This window comes from Pecten maximus, chromosome 9 (genome assembly GCF_902652985.1).
Source record: "Pecten maximus chromosome 9, xPecMax1.1, whole genome shotgun sequence".
In the NCBI taxonomy this organism is placed as follows: Eukaryota; Metazoa; Mollusca; class Bivalvia; order Pectinida; family Pectinidae; genus Pecten; species Pecten maximus.
In genome coordinates, this window is record NC_047023.1 from 18,478,974 (window position 1) to 18,506,285 (window position 27,312).

General features: G+C 36.6%; 1 protein-coding gene across 10 annotated transcripts in view; it reads left to right on the forward strand.

Annotated features, from left to right (window-relative positions):
• Positions 1 to 27,312, forward strand: part of LOC117334867 (rho guanine nucleotide exchange factor 28-like) — a 209,554-nt gene that overhangs the window by 111,936 nt on the left and 70,306 nt on the right. For 5 of the 10 annotated variants that reach the window (XM_033894701.1, XM_033894707.1, XM_033894706.1 and 2 more), the window contains exons 11-19: positions 3,290 to 3,386; positions 6,693 to 7,032; positions 10,589 to 10,779; positions 11,409 to 11,518; positions 12,798 to 12,933; positions 13,319 to 13,349; positions 15,997 to 16,047; positions 17,465 to 17,584; positions 21,501 to 21,600. In XM_033894701.1, the coding sequence (XP_033750592.1) occupies positions 3,290 to 3,386; positions 6,693 to 7,032; positions 10,589 to 10,779; positions 11,409 to 11,518; positions 12,798 to 12,933; positions 13,319 to 13,349; positions 15,997 to 16,047; positions 17,465 to 17,584; positions 21,501 to 21,600 (1,176 nt within the window). Of the gene's footprint in view, positions 1 to 3,289; positions 3,387 to 6,692; positions 7,033 to 10,588; positions 10,780 to 11,408; positions 11,519 to 12,797; positions 12,934 to 13,318; positions 13,350 to 15,448; positions 15,467 to 15,808; positions 15,833 to 15,996; positions 16,048 to 17,464; positions 17,585 to 21,500; positions 21,601 to 27,312 lie in introns of all 10 variants that reach the window. The other 5 variants (XM_033894704.1, XM_033894703.1, XM_033894705.1 and 2 more) reach the window with 5 other exon arrangements.

The window sequence follows — 27,312 nt, forward strand, 5'->3', positions numbered from 1 at the left end:
AGATAAAAATCCTAGACTCAACTCCTGTAACTAAGACTGAACTACAGAAGCTATATCAGATAAAAATCTTAGACTCAACTCCTGTAACTAAGACTGAACTACAGAAGCTATATCAGATAAAGATCTTAGACTCAACTCCTGTAACTAAGACTGAACTACAGAAGCTATATCAGATAAAGATCTTTGACTCAACTCCTGTAACTAAGACTGAACTACAGAAGCTATATCAGATAAAAATCTTAGACTCAACTCCTGTAACTAAGACTGAACTACAGAAGCTATATCAGATAAAGATCTTAGACTCAACTCCTGTAACTAAGACTGAACTACAGAAGCTATATCAGATAAAAATCTTACTCAACTCCTGTAACTAAGACTGAACTACAGAAGCTATATCAGATAAAGATCTTAGACTCAACTCCTGTAACTAAGACTGAACTACAGAAGCTATATCAGATAAAGATCTTAGACTCAACTCCTGTAACTAAGACTGAACTACAGAAGCTATATCAGATAAAGATCTTACTCAACTCCTGTAACTAAGACTGAACAACAGAAGCTATATTAGGAGGTAAGACTCTTTAAGACTCTAATTCCGTAACTCTTGTCTAAAAACAAATCCTTTAACTTTGGACTACAAAAGCTACATTAGATAAAACTATCAGACTCTAATCGTGTAACTCTGGATTACAGAAGCTACCCATATACTGTATGATCTAAATATATTAGGTGAGTTGTAGGTAGTAAATCTGACTAAAACAAGATTATGTACCAGATATGCTCTCCATGTCTGTGTCAGTTGTTTGACTTTAAATTCTACTATTTGAGTAGGAGTACAGTAAATTTGACAGCCTTACTGCAGCCATAACTTGAATTTTAGATTGTTTCCAAGGCCAGACTAATTTTGAAACAGAAAACAATTGAAATACATTCTCCCTATGGTGTTTTTAAATAGAGCCATTTGAAATATTCAAGGTTGTGGGATTAAATTTTCTAATGAGAATCTTAAATCTTTAGTTAGGGCAATTTTCATACGAAAGTCGATCAGTGTTACAAAGTGATTATATAATCAATTAAAATTTAAGAACATACAAGATATATAGGTTATACAGAGGATGATATTATTACCTTCGGTTCAGTAAAACATGAATGCCGGTAAATAGCAGTGATGATAGATCAATCATGTTGTTATGGAAGCTGATCTGGCTGCCTCTCCAAAGTGGAGATGTGAGCTCTTCAACTTTATTTATGGTTAGTGTTATATAACTAACAGCACAATTACAGATTTAACTACTGATGGCTGCATCGTCACCATTGACCTTGAGGCTTTATAAAAACAGTCTATATAAATCAATGTTGTTATGTTGACCTTCAAATTTCTTTGGAACACAAGTATATCTGTAAATTTTTGTTGTTACCTTGACCTTCAAATTTCTTTGGAACATAAGTATATCTATAAATCTTTGTTGTTTACCTTGACCTTCAAATTTCTTTGGATCATATGTCTATAAATCTTGCTGTTTATCTTGACTTTCTTGGAATATATGTTCAGTGGAACGTCTGTTAATCGATCATGCACGGTACATAAATATTTGTCGAGTTAAGAGAGGGTTCATTTTGGAGAAGTGATCCATTTTGACTGGTATCAATAGTTGATCAGTTTTAGGAAGTTGCACTGTATGTTTATGAATCTCTGTTGTTTACCTTGACCTTCAAGTTTCCTTGGAGCATAAGTACATCTATAAATCTCTGTTGTTTAACCTTGTTGTTTAACCTTGACCTTCAAGTTTCCTCGGAGCATAAGTACATCTATAAATCTTCTGTTGTTTACCTTGACCTTCGTATTCCCTTGGAGCATAAGTACATCTACAAATCTTTTGTTTTTTAACCTTGACCTTCAAATTCCTTGGAGCATAAGTACATCTATAAATCTCCGTTGTTTAACCTTGACCTTCAAATTCCCTTGGAGCATAAGTACATCTATAAATCTTTTGTTGTTTAACCTTGACCTTCAAATTCCGTTGGAGCATAAATACATCTATAAATCTTTTGTTGTTTAACCTTGGCTTTCAAATTCCTTTGGAGCATTATAAAGTACATCTATAAATCTCCGTTGTTTAACCTTGACCTTCAAATTCCCTTGGCGCATAAGTACATCTATAAATCTTTGTTGTGTAAACCTTGACCTTCAAGAGCTGTCCGCTAGTCTTGTAACATATGCCTTGTAACATAAAATAAACTCAGCACTATAGATAAATAGAAGGTGCACAGTATGATTAATCAGGTCCATTATATTTTAAAAGCTTGAAAACGTATGACTGAGTTCCTGCGGGATATATGCAAAATTGAGAAGAAAACAAATCTGACATTTGGCAAAGACTGAAGATTCTGAAGCTGTGCAGATACTATAATCTACTGATTCATCTCAATTTTGGGAAATGTAAATACTAATAATGTACAGAATAGATGATCATAAGTCCTTTTCACAGAATGTTCTGATGACTAGGTCATCAGATGAAGGTGAACAATGCATAATTTTCACAGATCTTACTAACAAACAAAAACAGTGAGTATGTCTCCATTAAGAAGACTTTGTTACAGGGACAGTCACATCAATATCCTTATCTTAAAGTTTTCCTTAGGAAAGCCTTACAGAATTTAAGAATTCTTCAGTTTCAGGTGACCTATTCTAATCACCTTTTGTCCATCATTGTGCGTCATCCATTTGTAAATATTTTACATTTTCAACTTCTTCTCAATAACCAAGAGGTCTAGAGACCTGATATTGGGCCTAAAGCATGCTTGGGTGAAGGGCTGTCAGGATTGGTTCAAATGAATGACCTTGACCTTCATTCAGGGTCACAGGGGATCTAATATACTAAAATCTTAAAAACTTTTTACTAAGCCAGAGGCCCAGAGACCTGGTATAAGGCCTTTAGCATGCTGTATTGAAGAGCTATACAGATTATTGAAATGAATGACATTGACCTTCATTCAAGGTAGCAGGGGTTAGATATACTGAAATCTGATATTTGGCCTGGAGCATGCTGAGGTGAGGAACATTGACCTTAGATTCAAGGTCAGGGGAATTAAATACTAAGAATATTAAATAAAAAAATATATCAAAACTCAGGTGATCGTTAAGGCCCACAGGCCTTTTGTTTTCTTAAATTCTATAATGTATGATTAAGTTTATGTTAAAACTGAGGCCAGGTCAGAAGTGTCCTCCTGGTAGCAGCGGCTTCATTGACAGAAATATCTAATCATGATATGTTTTTATGTGTTTCAGGATGTTCACAGAAAAGACAACTTGTCAAGATTTAGTTCATCCTGTCCGTCACTAGAAGTAGAGGGACAAAGCCTTCTACCGCCTGACATAGATGAAGGTCTGTATCAACTTGATTGTAGATAATATCTTCACAAAGTCTGGGAACAAATAACATAAATGTGATATGATGTATAAAACTTTAAAGACATATTCAACTGAACAAAAAGGAAGGTTACACAAACTTTGTGACCTGTTAAAGGCACATATGTCCAGTTAAAAAAACGCAAATTTGTCCAACAAACTTTGTATACAAGATCTTGTCTATTAACCTCCTGTTTTGGTATAGTGAGCTTGAGTATTATTCCCCGCTGGGTACATTGACCTTGAGCGGCCCCAGCTGGGTATGTTGACCTTGAGTGACCTCAGCTAGGTATGATGACCTTGAGTGTCCCATGCTCAGTATGATGACCTTCAGTGGCCCCACCACAGATGAATATGTTAACCGTAAGTCCCCAGTGTTGAGAATTTCCCAAGCTGAGAATGTTGGCCTTGATAGGCCTCATTTGGGTGTGATGACATGGAGTGACCACAGCTTGGTATGTTGATCTTGAGTGGCCCCAGCTGGGTATGGTGACCTTGAGTGTACCCAGCTATGTATGGTGACCTTGAGTGTACCCAGCTGGGTATGGTGACCTTGAGTGTACCCAGCTGTGTATGGTGACCTTGAGTGTACCCAGCTGTGTATGGTGACCCTGAGTGTACCCAGCTGGGTATGGTGACCTTGAGTGTACCCAGCTGGGTATGGTGACCTTGAGTGTACCCAGCTGGGTATGGTGGTGACCTTGAGTGGCCCCAGTTGGGTATGGTGACCTTGAGTGTACCCAGCTGTGTATGGTGACCTTGAGGTTACCTAGCTGTGTATGGTGGTGACCTTGAGTGGCCCCAGCTGGGTATGGTGACCTTGAGTGTACCCAGCTGTGTATGGTTGTGACCTTGAGTGTACCCAGCTGTGTATGACGGTGACCTTGAGTGGCCCCAGCTGGGTATGGTGACCTTGAGTGTACCCAGCTTGGTATGGTGACCTTGAGTGTACCCAGATGGGTATGATGACCTTGATTGGCCCAAGCTGAGTATGGTGACCTTGAATGACCCCATCTAAGTATGTTGACCTTGAGTGGCTTCAACTGGATATATTTACCATTGTATGGCACTGCCACTATATAACCCTACCAATTCAGTTGCGAGTTCACCAGCTTATGAACTGCCAACTGAAATTTGAATTTGAAAATTTCAAAAAAAAATCGCACGACAAATAAAAAATCGCAGATGGTAAATATAAGCATTGAACGGCTTTCAGTTGGCATTCATAGTGACTATGAATGCCAACTGAAAGCCGTTCAATGCTTAAATGACCCCTGCTGGGTATATGATGAAATAGAATTATTTTCACTGTCGCATATCAATAAGTTATCAGCTATATATTTTACTGTTTACCAATGCTTTAGGGAATTACACAATTATGATATGCCATTAATGTTCATTTACATTGGATAATCCTAATTCACCTACCTTCTGGCTAACTTCTTTGTTTACCCAAACTATGAGGTTAAGATGGTACCCAGTGCTCTGAACCTGTGGAATTTGATATATATACCAATCCCTGATGGAAATCTTTACGTATTAAACAGCTTGTATATGTAATGTGTGAATCCTAATATACAATCCGTGACAGAGATACGAGAGTCTTGAGAATGTGCCAGTCAGCAAAGGAATTTCACTATAAACACAACAATACCATAGGGAGGGGTGTGACACTAAACAAAGCAGTACTCTGCCATGTCTCTAATGGAAAAGGACTCTCATTAGTGTAAGAGGTAGCCAACTACTGTTGGTAGGGGAAACCTGAATAGTGGTTATGGAAGTTAATCCCCAGGGCCTGTGTTAGGTACAAACCTTTATATGGTGTACCTATTCAGGGCCTGTGTTAGGTACAAACCTGTATAGGGTGTACCTATTCAGGGCCTGTGTTAGGTACAAACCTGTATAGGGTGTACCTATTCAGGGCCTGTGTTAGGTACAAACCTGTATAGGGTGTACCTATTCAGGGCCTGTGTTAGGTACAAACCTTTATAGGGTGTACCTATTCAGGGCCTGTGTGAGGTACAAACCTTTATAGGGTGTACCTATTCAGGGCCTGTGTTAGGTACAAACCTGTATAGGGTGTACCTATTCAGGGCCTGTGTTAGGTACAAACCTGTATAGGGTGTACCTATTCAGGGCCTGTGTTAGGTACAAACCTTTATAGGGTGTACCTATTCAGGGCCTGTGTTAGGTACAAACCTTTATAGGGTGTACCTATTCAGGGCCTGTGTTATGTACAAACCTTTATAGGATGTACCTATTCAGGGCCTGTGTTATGTACAAACCTTTATAGGGTGTACCTATTCAGGGCCTGTGTTAGGTACAAACCTTTGTATGGTGTACCTATTCAGGGCCTGTGTTAGGTACAAACCTCTATAGGGTGTACCTATTCAGGGCCTGTGTTAGGTACAAACCTTTATAGGGTGTACCTATTCAGGGCCTGTGTTAGGTACAAACCTTTATAGGGTGTACCTATTCAGGGCCTGTGTTAGGTACAAACCTTTATAGGGTGTACCTATTCAGGGCCTGTGTTAGGTACAAACCTTTATAGGGTGTACCTATTCAGGGCCTGTGTTAGGTACAAACCTTTATAGGGTGTACCTATTCAGGGCCTGTGTTAGGTACAAACCTTTGTATGGTGTACCTATTCAGGGCCTGTGTTATGTACAAATCTCTGCAGGGTTTACCTTTTCGGAGCCTGTGTTAGGTACGAACCTTCGTATGGTGTACTGGCATCTACTGCAAAACATTTGAGTATGTTATAAGGCCATTATCAGATAGGGATGTGACTTGCTATTCACTTGCATTATCTGATGTATATCTACCATGTTCTAGTACCATCAACAATTGATTGATGTACCCAAATACAAGTACAGGTGTTGTCAGCCGCCATCAGTACTCACAACTATACCAGTACAGGTGTTGTCAGCCATCTGTACTCATCTCTATACAAGTACAGGTGTTGTCAGCCATCAGTACCAACAACTATACAAGTACAGGTGTTGTCAGCCATCAGTACTCACAACTATACCAGTACAGGTGTTGTCAGCCATCAGTACTCACAACTATACCAGTACAGGTGTTGTCAGCCATCTGCACTCACTGAGCTATAATCTTTTAATCTCACATAAATGATGGGTTCACCAGTATTGTGTCATATCTATAGAGCATTATGTAGGGGACCAATTCCATGTTGATTAAAGTAAAACTGTATTATAACTAGTATCCTCCTATAATTTGACCTGTATTTAAAGTTCAAAACTCTGTATATTATTTTTTGCAGATCACCACAATTCTATGCTTAACTTGTCAAAGGATGAGGAGCATGCAGGCCCGTCCCCACAGTTGGCCCGGGAGTCGCCCTCCGATAGCGAGGAGACCACAGACAGCCCATACCTCACAGACCCCTCACAGGACACAGGCGTCCAGATCTGCATAAACGGTGTCACTGTCGACCACTCCAACGATTTCACACTTGACGGCAGCTTGAACCGTTTTTTGCGAGATTTTTACGGCGGCAACACTCCTGGAGTTCGCAGAAGAAGTTGGGGTGGCAACTTTTTGGAGGGCCAGAAACTCCAGGTCCGCCATGCCAGACATGAAGGGTCACTTAGGGCAAAAAGGTGAGAATGTGGGTCACCAAGGGTAAAGGTCATGATGGGTCAAATCAAACTCACAGAGGTACATGATATATAACAAAAACAATCCAGATCACTCACAAATAGTTATTAAGTCAAACATGGTAAGTAATGGGATTTTTATAAGGTGAAAATGTACCTCTATTAGCTCGGTTGACTTAATGTGTTGTTATAATACCAGTTTAAGTTACTATAAAACAAGATCTATAGAGGTCAAAGTTCAGATTATATGATGAACATAATCAGTATGAAAATATCCAATTAAGAATAGAAAAATTCATCTAAGACGTAGAATTCAAAGACTTTGATTGATCCTGAATTTCTAAGAACATTGTGAAAAATAGTCCACAGAAGACACTTAAGTAAATTCCTGCTGAAAGAGGAAGTAAAGGAATAGAGTTTAACAACCATAACCCCAGGCTTAACGGCCATCTCTTTATAATGAAAACCCGTCTCAAGGCCATCTGTTTCGGCTTCCATCGTAACACAATTCATTTTAGGGTTAAACCTATATCTAGCAAATCCTGTAGCCATAGTTTACTACCAACTCTACTACACCACAACCTTCTGAAAACTGATTGGAGAAACTCCTGCATACCATTAGGTATCCATGCCAAGGAGACTATTACACAGGCACTGGCCGACTTTATGTTCATTTGATATGAACCTCTTTATACATAAAGGCCACTTTTTCCTGGTGTGGCCTTTTTAGACAGGTTTGACTTTTTAATAACTAATTTGATCTCAAAAAACAAGTGTAAACCGGTAAATATTTTGTAAATATTTCATATAAGCTGTTCACTCTGAAGTATACCTGGCTTGGAGGGGAGGGCTCGTAATGGTTGGTAAATGGCAGATTGCTATGTAGACATGGTCATTATGGCCATCCATTTACTAGTTAAAGGAATGAATGATAGAGAAAGTGACAGCCGCCCTCCCCACTAACTGATCCCCAACATTTCTAACATGATGGAGACTTTTAATGACCACACAAATGGACAACTGTTTGAACTGGTGCCAGTAAGGTAAATGACCATTGGTATTCTGGCCATGTTCGAAATTCCAGCTAAGGATCACTGCATGGCCACAGCACTCTGTACAGACAGATGTCAAAATTGGTTACTTTGGTAATTTGTATAAATATGTCTGTAAAGAAGCTGTGACCTTGACATTTATCTCGACTGTTAAGAAGCTGTGACCTTGACATTCGAGATAAATATATAAATATGTAGGTTTTTCATTGTTCCTTTGTATTAACTTTTATAATTAGAGGTTATTATGTATCCATCTGTGTTTCCATTGTATAAAGTTATACACATTCTAGTGAAATTTGGAAACTAAAAACCCTCTGAAGGATGCATATTCTAGTAAAAGTTGGAAACTAAAAACCCTCTGAAGGATGCATATTCTAGTAACATTTGGAAACTAAAAACCCTCTGAAGGATGCATATTCTAGTAAAAGTTGGAAAATAAAACCCTCTCAAGGATACATATTCTAGTAACATTTGGAAACTTAAAACCCTCTTAAGGATGCATATTCTAGTAAAAGTTGGAAAATAAAACCCTCTCAAGGATACATATTCTAGTAACATTTGGAAACTTAAAACCCTCTTAAGGATGCATATTCTAGTAAAATTTGGAAACTTAAAACCCTCTGAATTATAACTATTCTATTAAAATTTGGAAACTAAAAACCGTCTGAAGGATGCAGTATTGGGCAACAATTTCTTTAAGTACATGACCTCTGTGTCCACCATTTTGATACTGTTGGTACAATCGTCACTGTGCTGTCAGTACTAGTTCATCAAGAGGAAGAGGATAACATTTTGTCCATGGCCGTGTTGTTATCTACTGGGTGTAAACAATTGACATTTTAGACTTGAAAATCCCTGTACAAATTTCCATAAGACTGTGCTGGAAACATCCAAAGCTAAAGGTAAAACAAACTTTGGAATATTAAGGTTCCCAGTTTCCATGGAGAAGAGGCAGAAACACGATACTGTGTAGAAATGTAGATAGCTGGAGCTCTCTGGCTGTGTCCAGACCTGGCTTTTCCATCTCACTCACCAGTCCAGATGGTTTGAACATCACTAGTAGAATTTTGTTGGAGAAATAATACACCTGAAGACAATGGTGTGGAAAGTATTGAGTAAACTATTCCTTCCCTGATAATCTGTAAAACCTATTCTACAGACTTCACCCTGCCATCCCTGTTGTGTAGGCCATTTCCCTTCAGATGGTTTACATGGGCAGGTCCATTCATGTTCTGAAGGTGAGGATTTAATCAAATTGAGGTCATATCCTCCAGAACAGTACATTTTTTGGCCCCCTTGGACTACAATCAAGATAAACATTATCAGAAAAATCCTTAAAAATAAAAACAAAATTTTTGAGCCTAATGTTTGTGTTGATTTATATTATCAGTGTATGTTCTTTGTGTCTGGTTGTATTTATATATAATATATAGACTATTATATAGGTAATCAGTGTATTTCTGTGTCTGGTTGTATTTATATATAATATATAGACTATTATATAGGTAATCAGTGTATTTCTGTGTATTGTTGCCTCAGACCTCGGAGGACCCCCAAATTCCTGTACTAAATGTTGTGGTACTAAAGCACCTCATATCATCAACTGGTACCATTCTTGGCCAAGGTTCTTTGAGAGAACAGAATTTATTCCAAGAAATGTCATGCTCTAATAAATAGTGAATTGAAAATTGTTTTAGTGTCCTGATTTTGTGACTATTGGAAAGAAAAGGCAAATAAACCAAGGTATGATAAGTGAGTGTAGATGTCATCCAAAGTAAATTCTACTCTGATTCTGATAAATACTTGGCAGTAATGAGTGGCCCTATACCATCGCCAGCCGTCAGCCTTATCTAATAAAATGCCATCATGATGTTCATCACATGTACTGTGTACTTTGTTAGTGCAGGAACACCTTAAACTCTTAATCAGGCAGCATTGGGGTGTTTTAGGAGGTAACATTTTTAAATAGTTTGTTTATAGCCTGCTGTTGCCATTGCAATGTATTGTTTCCTGAGCTTGAAGATTGCAGTATCCTGGTCATCCATTATCTGGTTACAAGTCTGACAGCTTACCATTACTAGCTTACAGTGTCCAATGTGAGCTTTATATCATGGTGTATGTGCTGTCTCTCTGTCAGCCTTTTCTTTAAACCACTAATACTCCTGAATGACTCGCTGGATTTTGAACAAATTCACTATAGATGCAGCCCTTCTTTTGTCATCCAACATGAGGAAATTGATAGAAGTTAATCCATAAACCTGTTTTCCTTCAGTACTGATTAAATGATTTTAATTGTATTTGAGTTCTAGCATATCATTGGTAATGGGAGTTTTACATTTTCTGTGTGCCATCCCAGTTCCAATTTTTCTTAGTTCCCAGATAGCATATTGTATGTATTATCCAGTTGTTGTTCTTATAAACAATGTCCTTGTATGTTCAAATACCACAGACAGAAATATATAGCCATTTCTACAGTGAGTTTAGATTTCCTGGTTTGTATTTTACAGCATGAGCCTCAACAGTCTGGATGGTGAAGAAGATACAGAAGATGATGAGTATGTGGATGCTACTGAGCCGCCTACCCCACACGTGTCCCAGAGAGGTCTGGAGACAGGGCTAGACCACCCTGGAATAACCCCCACACACATGGACGCTCTAAGCATTTCGCCGGGGGTATCACCTTGCTCAAGTCCTAATAGTAGGTATCACTAAGCCTTGGAACAGGCAGGGCAACATCATACATTGTAGTTCTGTTGTCCAAACCAGTGCTTTTTGATGGCTTTCTTGGGTCTTAAATGGGCCCCAATCCCAATTGAAATTATATCATATTTAAGGTAAATTCCTGAAATTTGTAGGTTACTCCTGAAATAATCTTCCACAATTCACCAATTTTTCTCCCAAAATGAGACAAAAAGGCCCAATTCCAAAACCAGTGAGAAAAAGCCCTTCAAACAAGACACTACATTCAATGTCCTGTTTTATACCAAGTTTATTCTGACCTTTACTCCATGTATTATAAGATACAGGTGTCCAGTACAGAACACCTGGTGTTGTAATAGGGAAACTTTACAAGAGGATGTAAGGGTAAAAACCAAGTTCTAGTGCAAATTTATACTTAGAAATAGAAAGTAAATTAACGAAGTCCTGATAAGGAAACAGCTGGAAATGTTGTAGACATACTTAGGATATTCATCAATAATTCAGCAAATACATGTGATATATGTTGTTTAGTTGATGTATTATTTCTATCATATCAGTTCCTACTATTTAGGGTTGTTATTTTCCTGCCTATCCTTGCCTGATTTGTTGATGTCGGTGTGGTTTCAGATCAGGACATGCCTGATGCCAGCATGTTTAACTCACCAGATGTAGGTGAAACACTGGTCAGGACCTTGTACGGTCTAAAACAGGAACTCATCTCACCCAGAGATAGAAAGGTACCAGTATTTCTTTTGGTTAAATTTCCTAGGTGTCTATCATTGATGCATTAGAGTCAAAGCTGAAATAGATGTTTGCCCATTTTTAGCTCACCTGGCCGAAAGGTTCAAACGAGCTCGTGCCATGGTGCAGTGTCCGTCATCTATTCGTCTGTCATCCATCAAAGCTGAAAAAGATTTTTTCTCATTTCTAGCTCACCTGGCCCAAAGGGCAAGTTCTTCTCACTAACCAAGACTCTCAGAGTCATGATATTAATAGCTGATAATATCCATTTGTGAGAATGACAAAGTTTCGCAAAAAAAAATAAAATGACCTTGACCCATATTCAAAGTCACAGGAGTCAAATATCTTAAAACACATTTAAACAACTTCTCATTAACCCAGGCTGTCAGAGATGATATTTCGGTGAAGGGTTATTAACTTAACTTACTCATATTCAAGGTCAAAGGGGTGAATTTTGTTATAGCATTTAAATGACTTCTTACTAATCAAGAGACCTAGCAATTTGATATTTGGCCAAAAGGTCCTTTGGATGAGGCTTGACAAAGTTGCGAGGAAAAAATGACCTTGAACCATATTCTAAGGTCACAAGGTTCGAATTTGTTGAAACTTTTAGCAGACTTCTTCTTACTTACCAAGAGATCCAGAGTCATGATATTTGGCTGAAAGGATCCTTGGATGAGGCCCAACAAATTTTGCAAAACTCAAATGACCTTAACCCATATTCAAGGTGGTCAGTGTCAAATTCTTTAAAGTGATTTCTTCGGTTAACCAAAAGGCCTAGAACCATGATATTTGGCTCGTAGGACCCCACACATTTTGCAAAAAGAAATAACCTTAAACCATATATTCAAGGTCACAGATGTCAAATTATTCAAACAGATGAAAGACTTCTGATTACCTAAAAAGCCTAAAATGAAGTTCTTTTGACTAAATGAAGACTAAAAACTCACCAAACAAGTGAATACTAGGTGAGCAATGCAGGCTCATTGGGCCTCTTGTACAATTATCCTGTTGCTATGTTTACTAAAATTTCTGGATGGAGGTGCTAGTGTAATTTATTAATGTAGTAACTTGTGTATTTTTATGTCATCCTCATTATGAGGATACTGGTGTTTACCATCTCAGTTCCCAAGCATTGAAGCAGTACAGTCAAATCTTGAGAGAATTTTTTTTTTTTCAATTAGTTTAACTGCTTTGCTGTTGAGCATTAGAGTTGATGTCTTTGGGAAGTTATAAAATGTGTTTATAATTAACATTTATATGTTTGATTTCTAGTCTCACCAACTCCAACACGAGTTAGGGGGACAGAGTGGTGAATCCGCAGATGAAGATTCCAGAATTCTTACAGTTCCACATTCCAATATAACCAAATCCTTGTCCACACCCTCCATACCCGCAGCCGTATCACCAGGTAATATCAGTAATAAAATACATCTACAACTATCGGCTGTATCACCAGGTAATATCAGTAATAAAATACAACTATCGGCCGTATCACCAAGTAATAACAGTAATAAAATACATCTTTTACCAGTATCAGCTGTATTCCCAGGAAATACCTGTAACAAGTTTAGCTTTCTATAAGTGTCGACCATATCACCAGGTATTATCCATGATAAAATACATCTTTTACAAGTATCGGCATATCACCAGGTAATATCCATAACGATTTCAACATTCTGCAAGTGTTAGCCATATACGGCTTTCTGCCATGTTTTAGTCACAATGATGTTATTATATAAAAACTTATATCTTTTGCATTGTTTTTTACCTGTTGACTGAATTTCATTTTACAGGTGAAAGAAAAGTACACAAAGACCCCAAACAGTAAGTGTTGTTTTCCCCTCAGTTACCTCCCCTTTTTCTCTATGCATTGTTCCAGTAAATTATTTGATTTCCACTATTGTTGCCCAGTTTTGTTTTATCTGTATTGCAATCTTCAATTTTTTCCTATGATGATCGAAAGAAATTAAAAATCAATAATCAATTTATATTTACCTGAAATTAAAATGTTATTGTTTAAAACTGTACAAGTATTTACAATATATATTACTGTAGTATCATTAATTACAATCATTTAAATTTACTGGAAAATTTCAGTCTTTATTAATCTAGAAATATCTCTTCAACTTGAACCTGTAGATTCTCACTAATGACCTAGTGACCTAAACCCCTGTTCCCTTGGTGATTGTGGTTTTGGGGTGATGTCCACATATGTATGCACTAGCTACTCCCTCTACTTACATTTTTCTGCTACATTAATTATACCAGAAAAGGAGCACATAATTAGGAATGAAAGCAAAACGTTTATCATAAATGAACAGAATTTTAACTGAAGTTTAATATTTGAAGTAGATAAAAAGTTGATGTATTTGATAACTGACAAAACCTGATATCACAAGGTACTTTAAGAATCACAGCCTAATTTTTTTTTTTGTGGGGGGGGGGGGGGGGACTGTCTTAGTCGATCTGTAGCTCTGAACTAACCTTATCATCGGTTGGTTATAACAATGTAGGATTTCTATGAGCACAAATTTATACAATTAAAATAATGATGTCTGATAATGTTGACACGATTCATAGCGGGCCATTAAGGTGTTCCTTTTTTTCAAAGTAGCTAAATTGTTACATGAGAATTATTTTGTTTGAATTCTCAGGTGTTTTTTTATCTCACCTCTTGCCCAGAGGACCAAATGGGCTTATGTGTGGTACAGTGTCTGTCGCCTTTCTGTCGGAGTGTCATGATATTAGAAAGGGATGTGTTTAGTACCGTGTGGAGGGACTCCGACGTTTGTAAAGGAGTATACTGTCTCCTCATTCCCCCTAGTTGGGATATAGGAGAAACTTTTAAGAAACTTACAAAAATAGGAAGAAATATACCTTATATGGCATGGGACATCCCTTTATGAATGGAATTTATAGATGTACTGTAAATTGGGATATTTTGCTGAGGGAAATTTTGGCATTTTGTCATCGAAAAATGGTGGTTTTATTTTATTGATTCTAACTTTGGTGTTTCCTTCAACACTGTGTAAGATTTTGGCATATTCCGGTGTTCATGTTGCAATACCAATTTCTTCTATCTCAGCCAGAGATAAAGTGCAATTATCCCCTGGGCGTCTTTTAAATTTATCATCATGCAGTGATTGAATGACGGTTCACAAGACCGTAAGATCTACTGTTATCTGTACCATAGACCAGCCCGTTTTGTTTAAGATATAAACAAGTATATTCTCATATATTCTAATTCATACATAGTCTTTAGTATAGCTGTGCAGGTGTCAGCAAACCTATATATTATTACGTTTTTGCTGATTGAATTTGAGTTAAAACCGTGTGAACCTGAGCTACAATATAAGCAGTACTCGTGTTTACCCAAACAACACTGAAAACTCAAGTTTACAAGTACAAACACAAACTTTAGGAAGCATACCTTTATTGAAGAATGACAAAATGACACATGTTGTGCAAACACGCTGATAAAAAATTCTCTGTTGTTATCACAGAAATAAAGCCACATTACCTAATTTCCAAGCTAGAAAACGGTGTGTCTAGAATGTTTGGTATTTTGATACCAACAACCTTAAAATTTAGTGTGTTAAATTTTAAGGCTCACATGTCAGGCGCCAAATACACCAAATATAACTGCAGCCAAAATATCCCAATTTACAGTATAAATGACACCCTTTCTCGGTTAAGTAAATGAATAAACAGGTATTTTAATTATTTTACGTCCATCAGAAGTCTGGACTCGCATTAGCAGAAATATTGCAGATTTCTGTCTATAGATAGATTAGAAAATGAACAGGTGAGCAGTGTGATTGACCTCCAATTTAATGTTTGTTTTATAATTATATAGATTATGGTTATATAAACATTTAAAGTGAGCCGATGTAAAACTTCTATGTTTTCGTTTTAATGCACAGAAGAGCAAAGCTTTATCGGTATGTTGTAGACACGTTATAGTTGGGCTGTAGGTATATATATGTATATATATATAAATGTATTTTATTTTGCCTTGAGCAGTTGGAGGTTTATTGTTTGGTATTGAATTGATAAACGGTTTAGGATGACAGCATCATCATTAGATTCTATGTTTTAATGTCTTTGGTTCTATATGTAACTGTTGCCATGGATACAACAATATTTAGCAACACTATAGTTTATAAAACAATTAAAACAGAGAATTTTTTGCATGAGGTTTTAGGTTTTATTTTTTCTAGAAATTTTATTTTTCTCTTCTTTTTTTTCCATATCTTCCTCTGACTTCCCAATATACTACAAAGAAAAAAGTTGCGAAAGTTTGATCGGTACACACGTTTTTGTTTCTATTATGGCCATTGTCTGACAGTCGTTGTTGTTGTTTTACACAGAATGTGCTATTGAATGATGCCCAGATTCTCATTTCCCTGAAGTATGTGTGTGATATTTTGTTGGTCCGTCGGTTTTTGTTTTATTGTGGGGTTACTTTCAGAAATGATGTACCAACTTACCTCCTCATACAAAAACTCATTGAGGAACATGAGTGAGTTGAGTTTCGATGTGTGCATGTGCTTCCTTTTATCGTTTACTTACAATACATATCTTATCGCAATGTTTTACAAAACCCAGACATGGAGGAACGGCCTTCGAGTAGTTCAAGGGAGGTAACTCCCATAGTTTTTGTAAAGCAAAGTGCCATAAGATTTGTATCTGTGAAATTACATGTGGCTGCTGTTCAGATAGAGTGCAAAGTTTATAACAGTTTTATTTTAAAATCAAATTCAATAAAAAAAGTATGAAATGTTTTACAATTATTTGATTTTGAACAAGTACATGAATTAAACTGTTAACTGTGTCTCTGTGGAGAAATTGCAAGCAGCTACGTTTTGCATGTGGAATGTGTATAATTACCAAAGCATGACACGTTTGTGTGTGATAATCGCATGTTAACAAATGCATGTTTGTATGCATGTCATTGTGTCTGTCCTCTATGAAATGTTTCTGAGTCCCTGTGCCCTTAATTGCTTGTCTCTTTAATTGATCACAAACCAAGCACCTCTATCTATATCATCTAAATGTTTGCTTGTGGTGTCGTTATACCAAAGCATTTATCATGTTGGGATGAATACCCAGTTCCAGATTTCTCGTTTTTTTTATCACTTTTAATAGCTTCGCTCATCCTCCTTTGATTCTTCTATAGTTTCATTTTTTCCTAACAAAAAAAAAATAAAACAAAAAACAATTAAATTCAGATTTCAGACATAAATTGAGCATCCGCATCATAATGATATATTGGTTGTATGTCCTGTTTTGTGTCTTTGTATATTAATTTTGTTCATGATTTCTGTCTTCTCAGAAAGATAATGCACGATCAGCTACCAATTACTTTATATGAATATAATTCTACTTCTATAAATAGATATGATCTCATTTACATGTTGGTTATGTTCGTAAAGCTTGAGACATAATTACCTTTACTGATGTCTTCATTGGTTTTTTCTGTTCCACAATTTATCATCGACGAAAAGAGCTATCTCTTTCTGCACTTTCATCTTTGCATATTTATACAAAGTGTATATAAGAAATTTGAAATTTAGTAAACAACAGCATAATGAGTATGTGTTCATTTACTTTTTGAGTTAAAGAATAAAGTTCTGTTGAAGATAAATAAATAAACAGCTATGTGTACTTAGATATATCATTCAAGGAGCATGAACATATACTAATTAATACACAGATATAGCTAGTGCCTCTGCTGTCACAGTCAACTGACCAACTAAGCTTTCTTGAAATTTTGCTCTTTTTTTTTCACAGACTGAATGAAAATGTTGTAAAAACCATTTTCCTGGCTTGTAATGAATCAGAACACTTTTTCTCTACAAATTAAATTGATGCAGAATTGCAGCAGGTTCCAAGCTGTTATTACGTGTAGTATGATGATATTTGACATGTTCTTTTAGCGCACAATTTCGTCGTCAAGATGAAATAGAGGAAGATGATGATGAGAATACAAATCGCCTTCTTGGACAGAGCGACAGCCGGAGGCGGTCTCAGGTGTCCCTCATTGACTTCCTGGCTGAGTAAGTCCGGGGCTAGTACTTGAGGTGGAGCATGGACAAGAAATGGATGGGTTGGGGGATGGGCAACTTTCTGGCCAAAGGAAGACAGAAACTGGGTGGGTTTTGGAATGGGGAACTTTTGGCTTAGTAAGTTGGGGGCTAGTATGCTAAACGGAGCTTTCAAGAGGAAGATGGGAATTAATTGGCTTGGCTGGGATGAGGAAAACTTTGCAGTGAAGTTGAGTGCCCCAGCAGAAACGATGTGATTTTGATTAACTGCATTACAGTGAACCAAGGGAGATAACTCTGTTTGTATTAGAAAATAATATACATCTTACTAAAATATTGATGCACTTTCTTATGTAATATGTGTTTAGTTTGTTGTATGAAGTTCTCTAGAATTTTTTCCAGGTCTGCTATTTTTAATCGCTTAACCTAAACTATAAATAATATATATAGTAGTGTAATGCTTCTGCTTGTCACTGACTGTGTGTGCCGGTAGCTGGGATATAAAACTATAGACACCTATATACCCACCATACTTACAGTAGTCTAATGTTGTCCTTTAACAAATGTTGTTCACAGCTACCAAATTATGTATTGTTGTTCACAAAAACTTCTCAAACTTTAGGATTTTTATGATCTTTCTATGCTTTTAATTAATATAATGTTATTCAATAAATGTTGTACTTATATTTGTGATAAAGATAATCATTTTTTCTTTTTAAGTTTTAATTATGAATATACAAATGTTTGTCTTTTTTATTAGTATTTATTTTAAAAGAGCAGATTGTTTAAATATCTAGATTATAAGTGGCTGATATTTATCATTTGTGTGAGAGTTTGTCTGGTATAACAATATTTTTGTGATGTAGATCACTAATGTATCCCAGCTTGTAAAATGTATGACCTTGACCTTGTGTTTAGAGGGTGACCAGATTGTAATGTGTATGACCTTGACCTTGTGTTTAGAAGGTGACCAGATTGTAATGTGTATGACCTTGACCTTGTGTTTAGCGAGTGACCAGATTGTAATGTGTATGACCTTGATCTTGTGTTTAGAGGGTGACAAGATTGTGAAATATATGACCTTGACCATATATGTTTAGAAAGTGACTAACTTGTGGACATGTATGACCATGACCTTGACCTTGTGTTTAATGTATTCTCGCCTGTGACATGTATGACATTAACCTTAATTATGTTTAGAAATTGACCATCTCGTGGACATGTATGACCTTGACTGTATGTTGAGAAGGTCACCAGCTGATTGACACACCTTGTTCCTGTCACATGGACTTGCCTTGTGATGATAATTATTCAATAGTATTATACAAGTTGTTACTTGTTTATTATGCTGCCCTGGTCACCTGGTTGTCCTTGAAAGAAAAAAATAAATCCAGATGATTTTTTTAATGTCAACCATCTTCGGCTTGTAAAACATAATTCTAATAAATATACTCACAGTGGCTGTTATTTGACAACACATGTAACATCTGTTACAGTTTAAGTATAGTTAAGATGATTTATATGGAGAGAAAAAGGAAAATGTTAAGTACTTTTATTTTCCAAAGTGAGAGACAAACATGTTTTCCTCCGACATGCATGGACATGTGACATATAAAGATAACTGGTGGATAAAATAGGAATGTCTGTAATATTCCTTATATTAGTCAGTGAAAATGTGACTTATCTAACACTGTGTGGTATTAACAGAACCAAGCCTAGTCCTCAAGACAAACAGACAGACTGCTAACTATAGTAAATAATCAGCTATTGACTTCTAGATAACGACTATAACAGAGAAACCATATTTGTAACAATTTGAAAAAAATACAAGTAGAAAATAAATAAAAGTATCCAAATTATGAAGGAACTAGATTTAGAGACATATGAATGTTATAGAAATTTGAATGTGGAAATTCTAACCATAAACAAAATAATCATTTGGTACAGAAGTCATTTTTGGAATGTACAATTAAGGTAGGATATTCTACTCGTGTGTAGGACAGAGGCCGTATGTTTGGAATGTACAATTAAGGTGGGCTATTCTACTCGTGTGTAGGACAGAGGCCGTATGTTTGGAATGTACAATTAAGGTAGGCTATTCTACTCGTGTGTAGGACAGAGGCCGTATGTTTGGAATGTACAATTAAGGTAGGATATTCTACTCGTGTGTAGGACAGAGGCCGTATGTTTGGAATGTACAATTAAGGTAGGATATTCTACTCGTGTGTAGGACAGAGGCCGTATGTTTGGAATGTACAATTAAGGTAGGATATTCTACTCGTGTGTAGGACAGAGGCCGTATGTTTGGAATGTACAATTAAGGTAGGATATTCTACTCGTGTGTAGGACAGAGGCCGTATGTTTGGAATGTACAATTAAGGTAGGCTATTCTACTCGTGTGTAGGACAGAGGCCGTATGTTTGGAATGTACAATTAAGGTAGGATATTCTACTCGTGTGTAGGACAGAGGCCGTATGTTTGGAATGTACAATTAAGGTAGGATATTCTACTCGTGTGTAGGACAGAGGCCGTATGTTTGGAATGTACAATTAAGGTAGGATATTCTACTCGTGTGTAGGACAGAGGCCGTATGTTTGGAATGTACAATTAAGGTAGGATATTCTACTCGTGTGTAGGACAGAGGCCGTATGTTTGGAATGTACAATTAAGGTAGGATATTCTACTCGTGTGTAGGACAGAGGCCGTATGTTTGGAATGTACAATTAAGGTAGGATATTCTACTCGTGTGTAGGACAGAGGCCGTATGTTTGGAATGTACAATTAAGGTAGGATATTCTACTCGTGTGTAGGACAGAGGCCGTATGTTTGGAATGTACAATTAAGGTAGGATATTCTACTCGTGTGTAGGACAGAGGCCGTATGTTTGGAATGTACAATTAAGGTAGGATATTCTACTCGTGTGTAGGACAGAGGCCGTATGTTTGGAATGTACAATTAAGGTGGGCTATTCTACTCGTGTGTAGGACAGAGGCCGTATGTTTGTAATGTATAATTAAGGTAGGATATTCTACTCGTGTGTAGGACAGAGGCCGTATGTTTGGAATGTACAATTAAGGTAGGATATTCTACTCGTGTGTAGGACAGAGGCCGTATGTTTGGAATGTACAATTAAGGTAGGATATTCTACTCGTGTGTAGGACAGAGGCCGTAATCCCAGCTAGGACAATGATTTTAACAGTTTAATAGTAAGATTTAATTCTCAGTACATGTATTAATATAGGAATCTGGAAAAAAAGAAAGCTTATAAAAAAAAAAGATAAACTTTTTTTTCATCTGTCCTTGAAGACTATGTAGTTCTAATCCACTTATCAAGAAGCACATTATATATTATTACTGCGAGATGACAAATTTCTTATAAATATGAAAATTGACTTAATTAGAATCTACACCAGATGTTGCTGTTATAGAAAGAAAATGGTGAGCTTTGATGTTTGTGTGTAGTGTGTAAATCATTGATTATAGGATTACATACAAAGAGGACAAGGCCATGAGGTCTGTAGGCAAGCTGTTGTTACCTCACCAACTTCTCTGTTCTTTGGGAGACAAAATAGTTTTTCTTTTTAAAACCTCAAGATATGAACATTTTCATAGAAAAATATTAGATAAACCCAAGTTTGGAATATATAAACAAATTAAATGGCATGAAATGCATTTGAAAATTATTTCAAAATTAAAAGTTATTTATTAACAAACATTTACTTATGATCGTTACAATGACATACTTGTAGGTCTTAGTTTATCCAACACTTCAGTTTATCCTTCTGTAGAATTGCACCTGATTAGTCAGAATGATAATACAGATTTTAATCCTAGAATAACTGTACAAGACCGCTAGGTAGTGTTTACTGCTGAACAAGTATGATATGCATCAGGATGTTTAACTCAAACTTTGTGATTTCATGTCTAGTCCTTCAAATCTGGAGGATCCATCGAAGTCCAGGAAAGAAGAAAAGAAACGAAAGCCAAGTGTCTTCTCTCGACTTCAAAACAGTTACAGGACGAAAAAGGTAAGTCATTTATTAGAATTTCCTTTTTTATCTAAAGTCTACAAAATATGAACATGTTCCCCAACCCCACCTCTCCAAAAAAAAACCCAGACAAAACAAAAACTAACAAAAAAGAAAAAGAAAAAAGTTGTCAACCTTCTCTTCAGCAAAACAAGTCCTCTTCTGTATATCCTAAATTGTCAAACTTTGTGATATAACTATTCTTCTGGTGAGGAGAATTTGTTGTTAGTCTGTCTAAACTAAAAACATGTAGACCCAGGAAAACCAAACCTTAAAAATCTCACCCAAGTCAAATGAAAACCTTTAGAAGCCAGACATCTCACCCAAGTCAAATAAAAACCTTTAGAAACCAGACATCTCACCCAAGTCAAATAAAAACCTTTAAAAAACAGACATCTCACCCAAGTCAAATAAAAACCTTTAAAAAACAGATATCTCACCTAAGTCAAATAAAAACCTTTAAAAAACAGACATCTCACCCAAGTCAAATAAAAACCTTTAAAAAACAGACATCTCACCAAGTCAAATAAAAACCTTTAAAAAACAGACATCTCACCCAAGTCAAATAAAAACCTTTAAAAACCAGACATCTCACCCAAGTCAAATAAAAACCTTAGAAGCCAGACATCTCACCCAAGTCAAATAAAAACCTTTAGAAGGCAGATATCTCACCCAAGTCAAATAAAAACCTTTAGAAACCAGACATCTCACCCAAGTCAAATAAAAACCTTTAAAAACCAGATATCTCACCCAAGTCAACTGAAAACCTTTAGAAGCCAGACATCTCACCCAAGTCAAATAAAAACCTTTAAAAACCAGACATCTCACCCAAGTCAAATAAAAACCTTTAGAAACCAGACATCTCACCCAAGTCAAATAAAAACCTTTAAAAAACAGACATCTCACCCAAGTCAAATAAAAACCTTTAGAAGCCAGACATCTCACCCAAGTCAAATAAAAACCTTTAAAAAACAGACATCTCACCCAAGTCAAAAAAAAAACCTTTAGAAGCCAGACATCTCACCCAAGTCAAATAAAAACCTTTAAAAAACAGACATCTCACCCAAGTCAAATAAAAACCTTTAAAAACCAGACCTCTCACCCAAGTCAAATAAGACCTTTAGAAACCAGACATCTCACCCAAGTCAAATAAAAACCTTTAGAAGCCAGACATCTCACCCAAGTCAAATAAAAACCTTAAGAAGCCAGACATCTCACCCAAGTCAAATAAAAACCTTTAGAAACCAGACATCTCACCCAAGTCAAATAAAAACCTTCAGAAACCAGATATCTCACCCAAGTCAAATAAAAACCTTTAGAAGCCAGACATCTCACCCAAGTCAAATAAAAACCTTTAGAAGCCAGACTTCTCACCCAAGTCAAATAAAAACCTTAAGAAGCCAGACATCTCACCCAAGTCAAAAAAAAACCTTTAGAAACCAGACCTCTCACCCAAGTCAAATAAAAACCTTTAGAAGCCAGACATCTCACCCAAGTCAAATAAAAACCTTAAGAAGCCAGACATCTCACCCAAGTCAAATAAAAACCTTTAGAAACCAGACATCTCACCCAAGTCAAATAAAAACCTTCAGAAACCAGATATCTCACCCAAGTCAAATAAAAACCTTTAGAAGCCAGACATCTCACCCAAGTCAAATAAAAACCTTTAGAAGCCAGACTTCTCACCCAAGTCAAATAAAAACCTTAAGAAGCCAGACATCTCACCCAAGTCAAATAAAAACCTTTAGAAACCAGACCTCTCACCCAAGTCAAATAAAACCTTAAGAAGCCAGACATCTCACCCAAGTCAAATAAAAACCTTCAGAAACCAGATATCTCACCCAAGTCAAATAAAAACCTTCAGAAACCAGACATCTCACCCAAGTCAAATAAAAACCTTTAGAAGCCAGACATCTCACCCAAGTCAAATAAAAACCTTTAGAAGCCAGACATCTCACCCAAGTCAAATAAAAACCTTCAGAAACCAGATATCTCACCCAAGTCAAATAAAAACCTTTAGAAGCCAGACATCTCACCCAAGTCAAATAAAAACCTTTAGAAGCCAGACTTCTCACCCAACTCAAATAAAAACCTTAAGAAGCCAGACATCTCACCCAAGTCAAATAAAAACCTTTAGAAACCAGACCTCTCACCCAAGTCAAATAAAAACCTTTAGAAACCAGACATCTCACCCAAGTCAAATAAAAACCTTTAGAAACCAGACCTCTCACCCAAGTCAAATAAAAACCTTTAGAAAACCAGACATCTCACCCAAGTCAAATAAAACCTTTAGAAACAAGATATCTCACCCAAGTCAAATAAAACCTTTAAAAACCAGACATCTCACCCAAGTCAAATAAAAACCTTTAGAAACCAGACATCTCACCCAAGTCAAATAAAAACCTTTAAAAACCAGATATCTCACCCAAGTCAAATAAAAACCTTAGAAGCCAGACATCTCACCCAAGTCAAATAAAACTTTAAAAACCAGACTCCACACAAGTCAAATAAAACTTTAAAAACCAGACTCCACCCAAGTCAAATAAGACCTTAAAAACCAGACATCTCACCCAAGTCAAATAAAAACCTTTAGAACCAAATCCCCAAGTCAAATAGGTTTTCTACCCATCAAATAAAAACTTTAAAGCCACACTCAAAGTCATAAAAACACTTTAGAACCGCCTCTCACCAGTCAATAAAAACTCAGAAACCAGATATCTCACCCAAGTCAAATAAAAACCTTTAGAAGCCAGACATCTCACCCAAGTCAAATAAAAACCTTTAGAAGCCAGACTTCTCACCCAAGTCAAATAAAAACCTTAAGAAGCCAGACATCTCACCCAAGTCAAATAAAAACCTTTAGAAACCAGACCTCTCACCCAAGTCAAATAAAAACCTTTAGAAACCAGACATCTCACCCAAGTCAAATTCAAACCTTTAGAAACAAGATATCTCACCCAAGTCAAATAAAACCTTTAAAAACCAGACATCTCACCCAAGTCAAATAAAAACCTTTATAAACCAGACATCTCACCCAAGTCAAATAAAAACCTTTAAAAACCAGATATCTCACCCAAGTCAAATAAAAACCTTAAGAAGCCAGACATCTCACCCAAGTCAAATAAAAACCTTTAGAAACCAGACCTCTCACCCAAGTCAAATAAAAACCTTTAGAAACCAGACATTTCACCCAAGTCAAATTAAAACCTTTAGAAACCAGATATCTCACCCAAGTCAAATAAAACCTTTAAAAACCAGACATCTCACCCAAGTCAAATAAAAACCTTTATAAACCAGACATCTCACCCAAGTCAAATAAAAACCTTTAAAAACCAGATATCTCACCCAAGTCAAATAAAAACCTTTAGAAACCAGACATCTCAACCAAGTCAAATTAAAACCTTTAGAAACCAGATATCTCACCCAAGTCAAATAAAACCTTTAAAAACCAGACATCTCACCCAAGTCAAATAAAAACCTTTATAAACCAGACATCTCACCCAAGTCAAATAAAAACCTTTAAAAACCAGATATCTCACCCAAGTCAAATAAAAACCTTAGAAACCAGACATCTCAACCAAGTCAAATAAAATCTTTAAAAACCAGACATCGCAACAAAGTCAAATAAAATCTTTAAAAACCAGACATCGCAACAAAGTCAAATAAAAACCTTTAAAAACCAGACATCTCACCCAAGTCAAATAAAAACCTTTAGAACCAGGTAGGTGTCTTTACCAAATCCTAAAACTGATGTGTAGAACCACTAAGGAGTTACCTGTGACACTGTACTGTTCCCCCTCTGCCCTAGAGATGTACAGTTTACATATGTTTGATATTGTCTCTGGGAAGGTAGTTAAAAAGTCAGCATTGATGAAAGTTAAATAGGTATGTATGTGAGCCAGTTCTAATCCCTTGAGAGGGAGAGAGAGTATCCACGTTGCCCGTCTTAGGAATAACATTTGAAGGCATCGAACAAGTACTGTGCTTGTAATGGGTTTGTGGGCAATAAAATAGCTGTGTTTAATTAGCCAAGTGGATGAATATACAGAAGTGCTGTATGATTAGTGAATGAGAACGTTCAACTTGTACAGGGCAAGGTAAATATCCACCGGTACACATGAGGTGGTGTTGTCTCGTCACGATTACTTCTGTTTCTACACGTGTTTCTGCCAAATGCCTTAATGATAAGAACTGTTGAAGAATTATGGTTCTTGGTTCTTACGTTTTGAACCGAGTAAATAACAACATGGTAATTGATTTTACTATCAATGAGATGGAGAAGGTACAGAGCGATTCTTATTGGATCAGCTGTCTCGCACTCCTAGCATCCTCCAAACCTCAATAGTAACAGACTCCACACCCACTGTGTCTGGAACTTATTGGCTTGATTGGATTTTGTCTTGTAAACATTTATGTTCCCTCAAAGGTCATTCCTAAACATTAGGTCATTTATGTTTCCTCAAAGGTCATTTCTAAACATTGGGTCATTTATGTGTCCTCAAAGGTCATTCCTAAACATTGGGTCATTTATGTGTCCTCAAAGGTCATTCCTAAACATTAGGTCATTTATGTTTCCTCAAAGGTCATTTCTAAACATTGGGTCATTTATGTTTCCTCAAAGGTCATTCCTAAACATTGGGTCATTTATGTGTCCTCAAAGGTCACTCCTAAACATTGGGTCATTTATGTTTCCTCAAAGGTCACTCCTAAACATTGGGTCATTTATGTTACCTCAAAGGTCATTCCTAAACATTGGGTCATTTATGTTTCCTCAAAGGTCACTCCTAAACATTGGGTCATTTATGTTTCCTCAAAGGTCACTCCTAAACATTGGGTCATTTATGTTACCTCAAAGGTCATTCCTAAACATTGGGTCATTTATGTTTCCTCAAAGGTCACTCCTAAACATTGGGTCATTTATGTTTCCCTCAAAGGTCACTCCTAAACATTGGGTCATTTATGTTTACTCAAAGGTCATTCTAACATTGGGTCATTTATGTTTCCTCAAAGGTCACTCCTAACATTGGGTCATTTATGTTTCCTCAAAGGTCACTCCTAAACATTGGGTCATCTATGTTACCTCAAGGTCATCCTAAACATTGGGTCATTTATGTGTCCTCAAAGGTCATTCCTAACATTGGGTTCATTATGTTTCCTCAAAGGTCATTCCTAAACATTGGGTCATTTATGTTTCCTCAAAGGTCACTCCTAAACATTGGGTCATTTATGTTACCTCAAAGGTCATTCCTAAACATTGGGTCATTTATGTTTCCTCAAAGGTCACTCCTAAACATTGGGTCATTTATGTTTCCTCAAAGGTCACTCCTAAACATTGGGTCATTTATGTTACCTCAAAGGTCACTCCTAAACATTGGGTCATTTATGTTTCCTAAAAGGTCACTCCTAAACATTGCCCCATTGTATAGTCTCTTGTGTATGCATTATTCACACATTGTTGTGTAAGAATTGAATGGTGTCTCTACAGGAAAGATCTAGTTCCTGTATAAACTGTCGTTATTACTGACAATGTGTGTACTGAACCCTGTATAAACCGTCATTATTACTGACCCTGTGTGTACTGAACCCTGTATAAACCGTCATTATTACTGACCCTGTGTGTACTGAACCCTGTTTAAACTGCCGTTATTACTGACAATGTGTGTACTGAACCCTGTATAAACAGTCATTATTACTGACCCTCTGTGTACTGAA